Source organism: Pezoporus flaviventris, unplaced genomic scaffold (assembly GCF_033815535.1).
Source record: "Pezoporus flaviventris isolate CSIRO_AGI_PZ_B2104156 unplaced genomic scaffold, CSIRO_AGI_Pfla_v1 ptg000020l, whole genome shotgun sequence".
Lineage (NCBI taxonomy): Eukaryota > Metazoa > Chordata > Aves > Psittaciformes > Psittacidae > Pezoporus > Pezoporus flaviventris.
Genome location: NW_026892568.1, coordinates 2,070,991 through 2,089,470, shown reverse-complemented (window position 1 = coordinate 2,089,470; position 18,480 = coordinate 2,070,991). Strand labels below are relative to the sequence as shown.

Here is an 18,480-nt window from a genome sequence, read left to right as displayed (position 1 = left end):
TACAAGTGAAATATTGGACCTTGGCTACCAACTGAACTCGGATTTCAGTCTTCAAGAGCACACTCACCCTGACCAGTCTAAAAAGAGGCTATCTCAAAACTGCAACGGCAAAGGCTCTTCAGCCACATCAAACTGAATACACCGTGTTCTCAATAACACAGGTGATTTTCATCAATATATTATTACAGTACTGAAATACCCACTTGAAATGTAACACTGCTATAAATAGCTGACATTTGAAATGGTATTTTCCACAGAAAAGAGCTAAGAGGCTGTTACCCACTGTTTCCACTTACTTTCTAAAGCACCCTTTTGATAACACAGAAAATCTTCACTTACTGTCACATTTCATCCCTTGGTGCAGAAGCCCATAAAGCAGTGACCCACAATGGTCACAGAAGGTCGGGCTCCCATAGGTGTGGATCTTAAATTTGTGCTTGCTTCTGGGATCCTGTAGGGAAAAAACAGAGATTCCTTTGCTTTGGTGTTGTAAGAAGGACTATGTCAGAACTGTATCAGAGAACACAGGCTTGTTCCTGTGATTCATCTTCACTAAAATTCCCCCATTTACCGACTGGACATTGTCATCATTCTGATATGATGACACCAATTGTACCAGGAGAGGAGGGAAGTAACCACCAAAGGGTAATCAGAAATACAGTCAAGTGGCTGTAAAATCAGGACCCTGAAGAGGGGATCGATTTGAAATGTTGCAATCTATAATGTATATTACCGTAAATGAAAGTGAACAAATTCTAACTTACAGACTACTATTCCCATCTGATTTTTGAATAGAGCAACTTAAAGTGAGGACATTTTAAGGCCACCAGCAGCTTGGAAATGGTTTCTAATTTAGGACCAGTGAAAGGGAATACACCCAAATCACTTATATGTACCACGTGTCCAAACACATCTGTTCTTTCTCCAGAGATACAGGTCCCCTTTGGTAAGCTAAAAACATTTCTATGAAAGGAAGAAATCACATCTTCAATATCTTCACCCATGGCAGCCTCATTCCACGTATACACAGCCACAGAACTTCACATACACCAGATTCCCACAGCCTGTTCCCAACACTTGGAGATGCACATTGCACAAACACATGGTGCGACAGCTCCGTCCTCCTGGGCACATCACCTGTACTTTGGTATCCGTTAGGACCAACTTCAGCTCCAACTCTATTATAGTCCAAGCTCTCACTGCACAATTTCAATCAGAAGTTGGGAAGAGCAGTAAGTTTTCTTCATTAGGAAACATTCACTGGGGACTAAAATCAATTCTTGCTCACAGTCTTTTCAGCAAAGACCATGCAAACTAAGAAAAGCTGGGTCTTTCTTGCATTAAAACACCTTGAACAAAACCACAACCTCAAAATGAGACATCAAAAGGTTTTTCTTCTGTTTACATTTTATATTAATTTACTTTCATATCAGAATTCTCAAACGGCCTTAAAAAATTAAGTAACTTTCCAAGTTACATCTGCTGAGAAAAGCTTTCCAAAAAATCCAAAGCATTGGGATTGTCACACAAAATGGAAAATCTGCCAACTCTTTCTGCACACACAAAAGATTCCTCTAGGATAAGAACTTTCTCAACAAATTTAGGAACTTCTCTCAGTAATTATCATTAAAATACAACTAAGAAGGCAAAATCTTACCTTCAGAATTTACTGGATTGCCATATTATGCTTTGTGAAGGTTTTCTGCTTGTTTCAGAAAGCATTGTGTGAATTTTTTTGGTAATGATTCTAAGTTTTCTGACGAATCAACGACCATTGGTTTTCACTGCACAGCCAGAAATTCGATATACAGTATCGAGGAGAGCAAGTAAAGACTTTCCATTAAGAATTCAATTTGAGACTATTTCACTAGTTCTGTTGGTTATGCAGCTTGAGATATGACAGGCAAACTAATAACAACCATACTTCTTTTGTAAACACAGTTAATCTAAATGGAATGACATTCAATGCTCCGGAGAACATCTGTTTCGTTATTTATTAAAGATATAGCTAATGGGTCTTGTGGTGCAGGTCATGGGAACATTGCTTTGCTGAAGGATTATCTGATGGATTGCCTATGACTATATGCCTTCCAAACAAATTCGTACCCGTTTTCAAAGTTAATTCTTCCTTAAACTGTTTTATTTAGAAGACATGGGGGGACTTGTTGCCTTACAAATACAGACACTTAACCAGAATTTGGTGAGCGCATCTGCTGCTGAGGACAAACCCCCAGCAACTGAATAAACAGATTTTGAAAGTTGTGTTTAACATCTGACATAAAAGTGGCATTTATAAGTATAAAGTAATGACACAGAGGGGAAAGAACTATGGGAAATTATTATAATGAATGTCTACTAAACACATGGAACCTGTATATTATACTGAAATTGTATCAAGCACTTCTAGGTAATTCCATTTCAATCAATGGAATATACATGGTAATTAAGTTAAGCAGGGGTGTGTCTGTGGCTTAAACATGCTGCGACATGTAAGGACAGCTATACTGCACTCACTCCAAAACAGCCAGCAAGGGCCCATGTACTCCTGCACTTGGCTCTATGTAAGCACAAAACACCAGGAAGAGCATTATTCTAAAGCAATGAAGCAAAACCAGGCGTGTGAATAAATAAATCAGGTTGGATCAATCCTATTTTGTGCTTCAATCCTATGCATAGGTTTTGGTAAATTGAAGCACACAAAACAACTGTTATTTTGCAAGCAAGTCTGAGAACATACAGAGAAAGATCGCTACGCATCCATCAGAGATGTTAAAACCTTTTCATCTCATTCCCTATATTAACAAGGGCTATTCACACTCTCAGAACTACCCTTGAACCTATAGGGTACACTTTAAATAACTGTATTACTAATAATTACTACACTGCCAGTAGTAATTACCTGTATTATTAACAGCAATTAAGTTATTAGTTGTTAATGCAGTTTTAATACTTCCCGGTGTTAAATATGCAATAAGTGACTTACACAGATTATTGAGGAAATAGCTTTGACATTAGTATTTTTCAGCTAGACGTAAACTCCTGAGTTAGAGGTAAATTCCTATACATTTTCTTCATATACCCCCTTTTAATCAATGTAAACTTTCAATAGTTCCCTCAGCACTGCTGGCAGTCATATTTCATAGTAAACACAGGGAGCCAAGCCAGGATATGACAGATGAACTGCCAAATAGTGGCTGCTATTTGCAAGAGAACTGAACTTTGCACTAAACTTGGCATAGATTAATCGTGAAACTCTAAAGGGAAAACCCACTTCTGTTTCCAAAATCCATCAAAATTATGAAGGGAGAAGTGGCAACGGGAAAGCAATGGGGAAGCACTTGTTAAGTGATGAATGATGTGTTCGATTAAAATGCATGTTATTTTCATGCTAAAATGTGAATTCTTTGCTGTTATTAAGACAACCCCCCAGTTTTGTGTGTACAACTGAATGCAATATACCATCCAATGGGAAAGGAGCAAATCAGTGTTGTAGACATTTAAATATTTGCCTTTGAAAAACCTTTAAATCGGCAGAAATCTAGTCAGTGCTCTGCAATTCGCCTGCAGTACAACAGAGTTTTCAGAGCCTGTAATGACACGCATGGGTGCAGCATCCCTATAAAGATGAAACAGCAAATAGTCTTCTAAACCCCATCAGCTCTGGAAAAACCAAAATATTAGTCATTAGTCTCACAGCTGAGACATGCTCATGCAGAGAGGCAGCCACAGAATCGCAAGGACCACATCTGTGTTGCACGGACTTGTGCAATGTGGACCTATAGAAAGAACACTGAAAACAGAGCAGAAAGCTTTAAAACATAAATAAATGAATTTGCAGGAGTGACTGGCCCAGTTAATCGGCTCTGCTCCTATTAAAAGAGGTTCAGATTTGCTCCAGAGCCTGGCCAGGAGATGGGCAGGAATCCTGCCGCACTCCAGCAGAGGGAAGCAGAAGAACACAGAGGCATCTCACCAGACCCACACGTTAGTCACTCCATGTCCTGCCATCCAACTCCATCTTGCCCCCTGCAGCAGCAGTGCCACCACCCCTGCTTTTTTTTCTTTGTTTAGCTAAAATGAATCCATTTCCTTTATTGAGCAGCAACAGAAAGCACCCCCCTGTGAGGAATCATTCCATCATTTTTCTGGCTCAAAGACGGGGGTGTGCAGTAATTGAAAGCGCATGGTTAACCACCAGCACACGTCAAACTGTGCTTTAACATGCTACAAAACAGCTTATGAGTGTTATACTGCTGAATTGCTTCTAAAAGCTCTCTTTTGGTTATAATTTTATTCCTCTTGATAGCAACATTGAACCGGCTATAATTTTGCAGGCATTAAATCATCACGTTGCTTTGAAGTATAACATATCCAAACCCCCACTTTGTGTGAGGTTGCATCAGCGGAGATTTGATACACAAAGCAGCATCATATTATGACTCGCTAAAGTCCCATCAATAGTGTGCAACTTGATAGTACCAATAACTGTCACCAGACCCATGTAGCTAAGACCAAATCCTCTGAAACTGTACAGATCTTGTCTTTAATTCAGCATCTTCTGGGTTACACAGCCAGAACTGGTGGGGTTTTTGGAAGGGATTTAAATCAACATCACAAAGCTGATCTGTCAGTGCCAGAGCCTGTGCCAGCGATAAAGGTAGGGGAAACAATGACTGTTTTCAGTCATTAATACAACACACATACATTAACAAGGCATTAGGCAGGATGTAAGATTGATTTGCTTATTAAACTGCCTATAGTTGGTGAAAGGTGTTCGTTTGGGTTCTTTTCATTTCTGAGCTCTTTTGGGGATCATCAAGAAGCAGAAAATGCAGAAGCATGAGTGCAAAAATATGCTGGGAGAAACAGAAAATTCTATTTTCCATTACAAAAATAACTTTTGAGGAGTTCTGCAGCAGATGACCCGGAAGGTCCAAAGGTTGCACCAGGGCTTACAGCAACAAAGAACAATCTTGTGTAAATAAATGCAAATACATCCACTTTTCCATTTCCTACCTCCGTGACAGAACCACACGAGTGTTCTTCATCCCCAACCAAATGCTTAAAATACATTTATTTACTAGTTGAAAAGGTGTAAAGGAAAAATAAAGTGAAAACATCCCTAATCCCTTCACTTAAGTGAAAGAAAAAAAGTAATTTCTGGCATTAATCATGGTATGAACTTTGAACTTCGACTGAAAACAGAAAGGGAGACTATACCTTAAATATATGCAAAACCCATATACAAATTGTTATACGAAATAGGGGAGCAACATCCCTCTTTACTAACAGAAAAGCCCTGCAAGACTGGCAGGTCTGTTTGCCTCACGTTAATACACAACATCCTTTAGACATTTCCTACTGTGATGGAACACTGAATCCTGCATCTTTCTTAGTCCCCCTCCAAATGCCTTTAAAGTATTGATTGTGAGGGGTGCTGCTCTAGCAAATCAATGAAACCACTGCAGTTTGTACCACGTGTATTTTCCTTAAAACAGCTTTAATTTCCCCAGGTGAATACCAAGTTAATAAAACACAGTTAAGAACCTAGCATGTTTTTCTCTGTATGCAGCCAAACCCCACATTCAACCCACACTGTCCTCAGGCAAACTTCCATTTCATTTATCAAAGTCTTCACACTCCACTTCAGACTTCAGCTTTTCTAAACACCTTCCAAACAGCAACTACAACATCTAAGACCCCGTTCAGATACCATGTCTGCCTGAGCAGCTTTCTTCACTTTGCTATTTATTTTCCTGCAGAGATAACAAAAATTGGTTGGTAATGTGCATCTTCATTTGAGAAAGCAGCTTCAACCTCGAGGAACTAGATGCTTGCACTGAAATAACTTCCAGGGCTTAAAATATGGCTTCTATGAACCCAGAAGTAAGAAACAGCAAAAAGTCATTGTTTCACTGGTCACCAGCTTTGTTCTTCCCTGACTGAATGAGGCTGCATACATGGATGAGGGAAAGCAAAGAGAATCTGAGACTCTTGGGAATGACTAAGATCATATCACTTTTTATTACAGAATGTACAAATGTTTAAAGTTTGTTTGACGTTTCCTGCCCCACAGCTGCCAACGTAGGGAACTTTTATTGCTTTTAGGAAAGTACAATAAAAGGTGAGACTTCTACTGCCTGAGGAATCAAAAACACTGCAGAAGGGCTGAGGCTGGCAGCACCTCTGGAGAGCAGCGAGCCCAATGCCTGGCTTAAAGCAGGGCCAACTACCGATGAGCTGCGTTCTGCAGCGACTCATGGGGTTACTCCTCCCCATCCCAAAACTCCGCTGAGCTCCAAATCTACCTGCCAAGCACTCCAAAAGCCTTCTACGTGTTGACATATTGCTGCTAAGCATGCCTTCCTGCAATTCAGCAGAGGAATGACCCAACCCGGCTTTCCCACTTGGTAAGGAATTACAGAGTGACTCTTTCCAGGATTCCCACCCTCCAGGCAGGATTTGGCATTTGACTGTCTGGAGTGACTCTGAGGAACTACTCGGAGAAAGCATTCACCCACCAGCATCTGCAGGCTGAGAAACCATATGCACATCTTAACGTACTAGTAGCTGTTCAGAGTTAAGAGAATGCCAGAGTTGCATTCAACTCTACAGTAGCAAAAGAAGTGGTGACATAAGAAAACAAAGACTAAGCAAAAATATAGGTAATAAAACATATGTAAAGTAGTCTCAAAGACTGTACAAGGAGGCAATGGAGAAGAGAAGACGCAGGCTCTTTCATGATGGATGTCAGTGGTAAGGAGAGCCCTGAGCTGCTGCACAGATGCCACAGAGTGCTGCGCAAACCCTGCTGTGCTGCTTCAGACCCATGCAAGCACAGTGGAAAGCAGCAGCAGAACAGCAAGTTCTAAACACAGCCAATTCATCTATGGGTTCAAGGGCTGGGACTGCATTCTGAAATGAAGACTGATTCTCAAGCTCTGTAAAAGAAAAGTCTTTCATGATAATAAATGACACCCCAGCCAAAAGCAACAACAACAATGATCTGTTTTCCCATCACTGATACTAAAACCACTTTTATTCTTTATTACTCTGAAGAGAAATAAGAAAGTACACAGACAGAAAAAAAAATCATATTTAATATTGATGCTTATCAATGAACAATTTCCTTCTCTACGCGTCTACTGAAGGGGACAACTTGACCACAGTCAGAAATGATTCCAGGCCAGAGTTTTCAGTCCCCTCCTGGAATTTAATAGTTTTAATTGAACAAAACAGGTGGTCATTGAATCAACTGATTCTGATTGCTGCCTTTTGTTCATGTTCTTCTTGTACAGAAGACTACTGATTTGAGTTGGCAAATGGAGAAAGGTCTTCAGGACTGAACTCACAGGGACTTGTAACTTCCTAATTACTGTAAGAACAGTTAAATTCCAAAGGGACTCACTGTTTACCAGCTATTTTTTCTTCATTGTTTTTTAATGAAGAAACTGCAGTATAATTACAGAAAGTGCATCAACAAAAGATCCTGTCGGAAACTGATTCATGACTAGGAACAAATGGAGCAAGATTCTGGTTCAGATACAACTCAGCTTCATGTTACAGTGAATGCATCATTTCAATAAAGACTGAATCCAGGGATCTGGATTCAAAAGGAGTACTAGAAAGACAGAGGCAAAGCTTAAAGACCTCGTATCACCTAGGCTGAGAAAGTTGGGGCTGTTCAGCCTGGAGAAGAGAAGGCTGCGTGGAGACCCCATAGCAGCCTTCCAGTATCTGAAGGGGGGCTATAGGGATGCTGGGGAGGGACTCTTCATTAGGGACTGTAGTGACAGGACAAGGGGTAACGGGTTAAAACTTAAACAGGGGAAGTTTGGATTGGATCTAAGGAGGAAATTCTTTCCTGTGAGGGTGGTGAGGCACTGGAATGGGTTGCCCGGGGAAGTTGTGAATGCTCCATCCCTGGCAGTATTCAAGAGCAGGTTGGACGAGGCCTTGGGTGATATGATTTAGTGTGAGGTGTCCCTGCCCATGGCAGGGGGTTGGAACTGCATGATCTTAAGGTCCTTTCCAGCCCTAACTATTCTATGATTCTATGACCTATTAGTTTTATTATTTAGACATTTATTGATTTGGAAGACAGACACTTTTCAACGCAGAGTATCCTTTACACCTAGAATACATTTTACAATATATAGTTTAACATTGATCAAATGGAAGTAATTTAAACAAATTCCTGTTATATAAAAGAGTTTTGCTACTTCCTGATAGGTACAATATGCTGAATTGTTTAATATTAAAGTCACACGGCAGTTTCTGTGTCTTCCAATGGAGCTGAAATGTGGCTGGGTGTAGTGCATCATGACCGTGATACAGGACTTACCACCACAAGGTAATGTCATTGTCACTGCACTGGGTGACATCAGGTTGCACAAAGATTATTTTACATTAATATATTTATGCACAATGATAGAATTAAATCTGCTTTCCCATTATCCTCAGATGAAGCTTACACTATCGCTTCACTCATTAAAGAGGGAAGATGAAATGAGATAAAGGCTGAAAATTAATCTCATCTAAAATGCCCTGGCTTTGCTGTAAAAGCAGGAGAGGGGTACATATTTATCCAAGAATAAAGGGGAAAATGGCAACAAGAAACCCCCTTTCAGAAGCTATGGCAGCCATAAGGCAAGTTCACTGTTAGCACGGTAAGAATTAAGGGAGCATCTTCATGACTCCATTCCTGGCTGCTGACAACTGCAAAAACGAAACAAACTCAAGATCTTATTGGTAAAGCCAAACATGCCCGCAGGTAGTTCTGGCTAACGTGGTTTGAATGAAGGTCTTTGCAACTATTAAGTGATAGATCTGAGCCCAGAAAGATACGTTGATTTGCAAATGTCTCAGAGTAAAGTAGCGGCGGCACTGCGAGCGTAGGTGATGAAAGCAGCTTGGAAGCTATGATTCTTGCCTCTCAGCTTCTTCAATATGCGAGGCCCTGGATAATAACTGGTTTCCATTTCCCACTCCTCCTAACACGGCAGAACTCTGCTTTCCCCTCTAAAATGGTGAACGCTACCAGAAGAACCCACTAATTTATGAATGCACGCCTTGCACGGTGGCACCAAACCCTTACCCTTATTTACACGGCACCTTGTCTCCTTCCCACCTCCCGCTGCAGCATCTGTATACTTCAGTCTACTTCTAAGTAAAGACATTTGTATGTCTGGATGTACCGCTACCAAACGGAAAATGTAACATCCATATACATCAACATATGCTTCAAAATCTAAGGCCAACCCCACTAACTTCTGTACAGATTTGTTTGACACCAAGCACTGCAGGAGGGTGTTTCCTGAATGGTGAAAAAGAAATCCAAGGAGAAGTTTGTCTGTCCTGGGTTATTGCACATCCCAGAGCTGCACCTCTATCTTCACCTTCAGGTTAAGCACCGGCACAGTAAAAGATTCCTCTTGCATGCTCTCAGTCAATCCTTTGGAAGAGTTTTCTGTATTCTCTACAGAGTTTAAAAGGGATTTAATTTAAATGCTAACATCTGTGTGTCTCTCTCATCACAGACCCCAAAATCACCAACGCAAAACCAGTTCACACACACAGAATACTGCAATCCAGGGCAGTATTCTATGTACATCTATAAACCTATGGAATATGACTTCAAGAAAGATGGCACGATGAAGCTCAACAGCTGTGGAAAGGCACAGAGATACAGGAGTAAAATCAGAGTTGCAAAGAAGCTGTGCAGCCATGACAAAAGCCACAGTGCAAGAAGTGTATATTTCTCATCACTTTATTCAGCTCCTTATGTCACAGCTCAAGAGCTCACTTAAATGCCAGGCCGACGGTATACTTGCATTTCTGTAATTTGCAAAGAACAACCTTTTGTTCCTTTTCTTAACACCTCCATTTTAAAAAATCACATGCATGCTAATAAATATATTAATATATTACGCTGTCCATTACAAAATTGGGTATTTGCTTATTTTGCTATAACGGGGGTTGCAACTAGATGATCTTAAGGTCCTTTTCCAACCCTAACTATTCTATGATTCCATGGCAAAACTGTGCTGATGGTGCACAAACCCAGGAACGGTGATTTTTGAAAAGTCAGAGAAGTTTTGGGTTCAAACTCAGTCAGAATTTCATCACTCAACAGCCTCCTCGTGCAAGAACTTGCGGGGTGTCCTCCTGCTCCTCATTTGACAACTTTATTAGAGACAGACACAAATCTGAAACACCCAAGCAAATTGTCTTCAAAGTTCCTCACTGAATAATTCATTTTTGCCTGATATTTTATACAGTGGTTAACCACACACACAAAAAGAAAGGCAGGCAGGAAGGCAAAATATGCATAATTTAAACATACCCTTTCATTTTTGTTCTCCATCTCAGCTCTGCCTTTCCAGAAGGACGGAAGCTAGTACCTATAAACCAGGCTGTCATTGCACAACATGGGCAGGGTTTTGTTCTCCAGAGACAAAAATTCCATGAATGACTGCAGGTACAAATTCTATTGACAACTGAAGGATGTGATTGAAATATGTTTATCTCAAGATCTACACCTCAAGGTGAAGAACACTGCTTTCAAGAAATCACAGCCAGAATCATATCACTGTAGACACTAATTCATAGTGTCATTGAATGGTCTTTTACATTTACATATAACCCCTGAAACACTATTTATGCCTTGAACAGATGTTTTCCCATATGTCTGTATAACCCTTCTATACAGTAATAACTTTCTATAATAACTATAAAGTAATTCAAACACATTACATTTTGCAGACCAAGGAATATAGAGACATTGGACTCATTAGTATTTATAGGGAATTTGGTATCTTTTCTATAGTGAAGTATCTTCTCTTTTGGAAAAGTCACCAATCCTACTCCTCCAAGCAAAGCTAAAAACCCTATAAATAGGCAGCTAAGACTAATGTGCAATATGCTCTGACAATAGCTTTTGTGCTCAAATCCTGACCTTACAATGGCGGAGATCCCAGCCAAGCTGTCTGATCCACACCGTTTTTCCATGGTCGTTATTTATTAGACTGACCAAAAAGTCAGAAAACAATAGTGAAACTCGAAGGAAAAGTTAGTGGCACACAATAACCCCCTGAGAGAATGCCAGGCTTTTAGCACTGCCTCCTGATCCTCCAACATTTGGCAGTGCTATCCGTGATTTAAAATGAGAGAGAACTCATGTGATTTAAAATGAGAACTACTTGGAGAGAAAGGCGCTTCATTGTGACCACAGTTGAGAGCACGCTTAGGTTAAAAATAAGAACTGACACAAATTCTCTGTCCCTTGGGGAGACTTTGACCCTTTTGAGGTTTGCTAATCAAAGGACCTGAAGGCGGTAAGGACTGTTGGAATCGCATTAGAAGGGTGAGCTCGAGTGCTTGAGGCCCTGAAAGGAGAGTTTCCCCATGGCTGCCACCTCCGCTCTGTCCTAAGGCTGAATGAGTCTCGGCTGCTTTGCAGCATCAGGAAAAGTCCTTACAACATTTAGCAACGGATAATAATAAAATCCATAAATATTTAATATCTGCCAATTAACTCTGCACTGTTCAAATCAAGGAAAAAACACAGAAAGCCCTCTCCAAACCATTCAGTACGACTGCAACACCATCTCCTTGCTAGATATTTTGAGAATGCCCACCCTGAGACCATTCCATGCACACAAGTTTCAGTGACAACCATTTTTCCTTCTCCTTCTTTAATGAGTGTTTTTCCCAAGTCTGTTGATGGCAAAGGAGCTTCCCAGATGAACTGAAGGCTCTGCATTTGGAAGAAAGCCTGCACAGAAGTGTTCTGCTGGCAGAGCACTTCCAATGAAGGGAAGATGAGTTTAGACTCCTACTTTTTATTTCTCCAAAAACACTCGTGGGCAAGAACATTCCTTAGTAAAGCCTCCAATGATGAAGATTTCATAGCCATAGAAAGCATTGCAGTCAATGCCTACGCTGGAGAGTGGGAATGCCTGTAAATATTATGTTCTCCTTGTAACTGGTACCTAAACTAACAAACCAAGGCCAAACTTTCAAACAAGCCTAGTCTACAGCACTGATTGTAAGAGTTCTTGATTTTACAGGTCTCTCCTGCATACATTCCTCTTTCCTCCTTCCTTTGGCATGAAAGCTCCCAGACAGTATAAATTAATGGTATCCTACGTATTGCTAGGGAAGTTCATCCTCTTGAGTAAGCCTAGTTCCATTTTATACAGAAAACGTGTATCTGAGAGCAACAGACAAAAAAGAAAGAGCAAAAAAGAAATAAATAGTTTTGTTTTCATTCTCTTAACAGAGGAATAAAATTTGTACCATTTTGGCTCTATCCTGGTTTTACAAAATGCAGTCAAAATCACATACTGGCACTCCCTGCACTGACTACACTGTAATTAATGGGCCAACATGAGGCAAGTCAGGCTGGATCCTTGTCTGCTCACTGCATCATGTACCACTTAGCCACGGTCTTTAGCCAGGAGCTCTGCAGACTGAGACTGCTATGGGGGAAATGGAACAACTGGAGAGATCTTCAGATGTATTCGTAAAAGGTATTACAGCGCTATGTTTAGTCAGGGATTACCAACCAGGCATCCATGAAAACTGCTTGCATGGCAGCAGAGTAAGTGCATTTTTCCTCATCTGCAAGTCATGTAATGTTCATAAAGAAAAAGAAGAGAAACCACTCTTCCTCTGTAATCCCAGTACACATATTAACATAGGCTTTTACTAACACAGGCTGGTAGCTAAGCCTTCGTAAGGCTGCAACAAAAGCAATCATTAAAATTAATCCCAGGAACAAATGGAACTGCCCAATATTAATCCTGCTGAAAGATCTGATCTGATAAACATGCTGAGGACTGACACGAGGAGCAAAGAAAGGAAGGAAAAATAAATCTCTGAAACCCAGTTTTGCTGACACTGGTCAAGTGACGGGCCTGCAGAATCACATCAAAATTAATGCTGTCAATGAGATGCACATCTTTCCTCTGTTGTGGCCATCTTGGCAATGATTTAGGCATTTGCAGCCTGTCAAGAAGAAGCTTAAGGAAATTCAAGGTGTTTTTTTTACTTGAAGATGAAAACAAAACATAAAATTTAGGAAGAAAAATCCTTCCATAATGGACTACGGCAAGTGCAAAACATGGAAGAACTTGACTGCAAACCAAGTATCTATAAATTGGCAGCCAGAAATCACATTATGGCTCCTTAAGAACTCACAGAAAACCTCTCCTCACCATGAAATGCAACAAAGCCAAGACGACAATAACTGATGTCCTCCAGATGAACTTTCACATTTAAAAGAAAACAAACGGTTTCAGATAATGCTTTTACAATGTCCATAATCTAAGTTATTAGATGGCAGTATCATGCAATTAGCATGAAGTTACTTAATACAAAAACAAATGCCTCTGCTACACTTTACACTGAGGACTTCACACTCAGGGAAAAACATCTTTCATACTCTGCTCTTCATTGGGCCTTTGATTTTGGTAGAAAGCAATTCAGATTTACACTAAATGCTTTATCTGCAGAGAATCTGCAAACTTCATCAAGTGGAGGGGACAGAATGTATGAAGATATAGGAAAAGCCTCATATGGCTCCTAAAATCCTAATCTGATTTACAGCACTTCCACCAAATTCATGGAGCAGTTGTGCAAATAAAAAGCACACAGCACAAAAATACATTACACTTTCTCAGATAAAATCAACATCTTAACCTCTTCCCCATATTCTGGACATTAATGTTAAGTCAAGACCCTGCCTGAGTGCTAATGCTACTTATGTTTTAGTTAGAACATTTTATGTTGCCCGTTATGAGATCAATGCCCAGCTATAACGCCTCGTAACAGTGTGTTGCAATGGGCAATGACAAAGCCATGCCTTAACACTCTCCCCCCCATCAACATGCAGCACTGCAATAGGCTTCAACTTAACATTAAGCAGCTTGCCCCTGGTTACCATGAGCAAGGTGAAAAACTCCACAAAAAAACGCAGATCTGATTATGACTGACTGAATCCAGCAGAGAAATCTATAAAAATGCATTATTTAAGAAAAAAAAAAAGAATTGAAATCAAGAAATATGTCAGTTAGAAAAATAAAATCAAATTAGACTTGAAGTAAAACAAAACACATGGTTACAAAATAAAAACCCGCAATAATAATGTGTTAAATATTTACAAAATACTATAGTCTTCCCTAAAGTAAACATGCTCTGTTATCCACTGTTACTGTTAGTCCCAAATTCACCCAACAGCTTTAAACTCATTCATTGCCGTATATCCTTGCCCAGAGCTTCTGCCATTACCTGTGTGCCCGGCTCGTCAATCACAGTATTAAAGACTGGCACCTCTCTACTTACATTCATCACTTCTCCCTTTTCCTGCAGCACTTAGCATCATTAATTTATCAAGTCTCATTCCATTCAACTCCCACGGCTCCTTTAAGCATGACAGAGCAAGGTCTTGTTGTATTATTTTTATGTTTTCCATAGCTCATGTCAGGCACAACAAATGAGGCTGCTCTGCAGGAGCAGCACAGCACTAAAAGGGAAGCTTTTAGCACAGCTTAATACAAATTGAAGTACCCAGAGTAGAAGCACAGCTCTATGCTGCGTTCGTATTCTTCCTTCCAACGGAGCAGCACCCAAAACAACCAGACCCGTCTCATCCCTGTATTAGATGATCTATTTGTAAGGTTACATTCAAGTATTCAGTGGTTTTTATTATCAGAGTAATAATAGTTTGCTAAATAGGTTTTCTGGAGATTGAGTAAGTTTTGAGCCTGTCGACCACGTGATGCTCTGAAATCTGTTGTCCTACAGAAAGCAGCACACCTGAGCTCAGCACAATTCAGTTAAATCATTAGCTAATGCCAGACATGGTGCAAACCTTCCTTAGAGTGTCATCTGGGCAGCTTCAGAGGTTGCAATAAACCTGGGTTTTGACATGCCACATCTGATTCTCCGAGCAGAACCTTTACCAGCAGTGCCAGGAGGGGGTTTTTAGGGTTTTTCAAGTAACTGCTGTTCCAGAACCACAAAAATAAACGCAAAAGAAAGCTCTCCCACTTTCTTTTCCTAATCAATTACAAACTAATTTCATTTGAAAGGCACTGAACTACTGTCCAGAGATTTTACAATATACAACTGGCAGTCCTGTCCATCAGCAAACTACTAAATACCTACAACTAAGAGAAAGAGGAGAGAAAGCATCACAACAGGTTTGATCAAGTAAGACACTGATCTGTGCAACTAAGCCCACTGAGCTACTGATTTCATAGACTAAATACAGATACTAGATTTTCTCCTCTCTCATTATTACTTTTTGTATTATACTGCATTTTATATAACACAGAACAAACAGCTGAAGTCTCACCCAACAAATCACTGCAACAGCAGCAATTCTCAAGTGCTCCAACAGTAAAATTCAAGCAGTATGCCCAATTGTGAGATATTAACTTGAAGTCCAACAGCTCTGCACTTATTTTTTCCCCATTATGTTTGACCTGGCTATGTTGCTGCACTTCATCTTCTGGCCAGTGTTTCAGATGTCTCACATTCATCTGTGCTCCCGGCCTATGAATGGTGACAGAGGCTAATCAAGTATGGATTTAAAACTGCATGAGTGACTTTATCCCATCATTTAGCCTATCATTTTTCCTCCACTACCAGCTACTCTGTCAATATACGTACCACATGTCTGATTTCCGCTCTAGACGCAGCAACCCTCTTGCTGGCCTGAACATCTATACTTTCTTTTTTAGCGTGCCAATAGGTTTCAGACCCAAAATACGCTATCAGTACAGATAATGTTCTCGTGTCTCCTAAAACACGAAACATTGCAGGACTGGGTTTTCTTTTTTAAACAATGCCAGGACCCAATATAACGTATTTATTTGATAGCCTAAACTGGGAAGTTTAGAAAGCAGGCTACCTACTGAGCCAGTAACTCATGCAAAGCTCTGGTTTCACAGTACAGAGAATAAGCAATCCACTTCCTGTAAAATTATTACCCCCAAAAGCACAGAGCCAAATACATAAAGTCAATATACCATGTATTCAGTGAGACATATATTTGTGCACTCCTGCTCCTTTAGGACATGTTGTGCTGATTCCCAGGAAAAGCTTCCTTCCCAAAACCAAACAGTAGGAAAAAATGACATAACCTCAGGTCCCCTTTGGATCAAAAGATACCTGAGAGGTGCTCAGGATAAAGCTGCAGCTTCCACCCTGCAGTTTATAGCATATATCTATGCCCTACCTGTACCTATCCATCAGTGACCCCACCAGCCACCGGACCTCAGTGAAGGAGATACCAGCTTTGCCCTGGGGTCTCCACCAGCCCCATCATCCGACATGCGGAAGTGATCTGAACCAGAAGACGAGGAAGACTGCTTTATGCCCAACTACTTGCTTTTCTTTGAGATTCACTCCAGTCTTTCCCTGAAAAAATTTACATATCATTAATTTAACACAAATAATAGTTTATTTTCAGCCTGCTCCAAGACTGTACTAAGCAACTATTAAAAACAACAGGGTAACATTCTCCCTTCTGTCTAAGCAAAGACACTGCGAATCAGGTACTTTGTAAATCAAAGCCTTCTCTGTTAAAGAAAGAAATGTTGGATGCGCAGATTGAAGTAATGCCTGAAATATTAATACTGGATGTTTCCTTCCTTTCTCTCCAGAGGATAATGTATACAATTATAACCCTCTTTACACAAACTGCATGTTAAAAAATGGACAGTAACAAAAGCCATGGATGAAAAACACTACAGGAAAGTATTAATTATGCTGGTGTTAACGAAAAAGAAACGTTAAATGTTAAATCTTTACCCTAAAGCTTTCTGCACCTCTCCTTAATTAAACATGTGCTTGTGTTCAGATATTACCCGTTCAGTTACTATGCCCACAGCATCATAAAGTTAAGAGCTTAGAATAAGAAGTCAACCCAGTAAAATGGTAATTTATTTTTGTGATAAATAAATAATTCTGTAATAATTCTGTCATTATTTATAATATAGATTATATTTTGTAATAAGTAAATCAGTCCCCTGCAGGTTAAAATTGCAATATCCAGTAAAAAACCTAACTCTTCCTTCAAAAAGGGGGTATCTGTATGGAGTCACTGGAAGCATTAGAACTGTTAGAGAAAGTATGTGACAAAGGAATAAAGAACAGGAATCAGAGGCAGCAAAATTAAAGCACAAAAACTGGAGATATCACACTAATGGAACACTGTGAAGAGTGCCTTGGGAAGAGCCATTTCCTGAGCTCCTTATACTGTGTGATGATGAATATGCAACACATCCAGGGAATGCACCGGGCTTGGATCAGGCTCCTGTGCACAAAGACCACCATCAGATCAGCCAACTACCATTTCTAGTGCACACTGAGCCAGCAGGAGAGCCTAACACATACTGAGCCTGCAAGTGAATGTCCCACGGATCTTGTGTGACTCCAGGCAGATCTCAAAACGATTTCCACTGGTTTTAATGTCTGGAAACAACCTTAACGTACAAAGGTTGAGATGCCTGTTCCGTATCTAAGAACGGAGCAGTGATTATGCCAAGCACAACGAACAAAACCCCTACCACCAACCTCCCAGTCTCTAAAAACTGTGCTTTAACCAGTGCGAAAAAGAAACTTCTCCTTGAATAAATGGGTGCCACATAAACATGAAATCAGTATGCTGACAATGAGATATTCCCATTGTTGGGGCCTCATGAATCCTGAAGCACAGACATCTGCTTCCTGATCTCTGGGGTTTTGAAGTATTTTTAAACTCTGAACAAAGAACACTTAGTACCACATACTTCCAGTTTCACAGCTGGGTTATTTTAAGTAGGCAAAAAACCCTCATTGGAATATAACTTTCTTATTTTGAAATATTTTAGCTTGAAGTAATCTGTCCCCTGAGAATTCAGAACATCTTAGAACAGTGCTTTTAAATATTCAATATCTTTCGAAGATACAATCTTTTCACATGGCCTTAAAATAAATGCCTGAAATATCACACTATAATAACCCAAATGGAGCTCTTGTTGAAGGAGGGATTCAGTTTCTTGATCACAAAACTCTCAATCTCCAATTCCCTCCCCTCTAAAAGGTAAAATGCTCTCCCCATGAACATTTCCTGAAGATGAGAAGCAGGTACCATGTATTTTCACAGTGCTCTGGGAAGGCAGAGAGCTACAGACATGCACGCTCTGCAACACGGGGGGGTGTAGGATGCATGTAAGGTCAGGAGAATGGGAATTCTCTCCAGTTCACCCCATGATCCAGGCAGGACTCATTTTCCCTGCAGCTAATTATCGATTTGTAAGATCCCTGTGTTAAGAGGCCCTCATCTTGCAGAGACACCGAGATGGTTGTGGAGCGCCTGAAGGCTTGTGAGAGGTGCTGTAAGAACGCCGAGTGTCAGGCTGACACCCACTCCTTGCTGTGCTGCAGCAGAGCAGGCACACGGTGAGGAGCATCAGGGATGCCTCAGCA

The 18,480-nt window shown here is 40.4% G+C and overlaps 1 protein-coding gene across 4 annotated transcripts in view; it reads right to left on the bottom strand.

Moving 5' to 3' along the window:
* Window positions 1–18,480, bottom strand: part of PRKCA (protein kinase C alpha) — a 161,066-nt gene that overhangs the window by 54,043 nt on the left and 88,543 nt on the right. For all 4 annotated transcript variants that reach the window (XM_061455284.1, XM_061455282.1, XM_061455283.1 and 1 more), the window contains exon 4: window positions 340–451. In XM_061455284.1, the coding sequence (XP_061311268.1) occupies window positions 340–451 (112 nt within the window). The remainder of the gene's footprint in view (window positions 1–339; window positions 452–18,480) is intronic.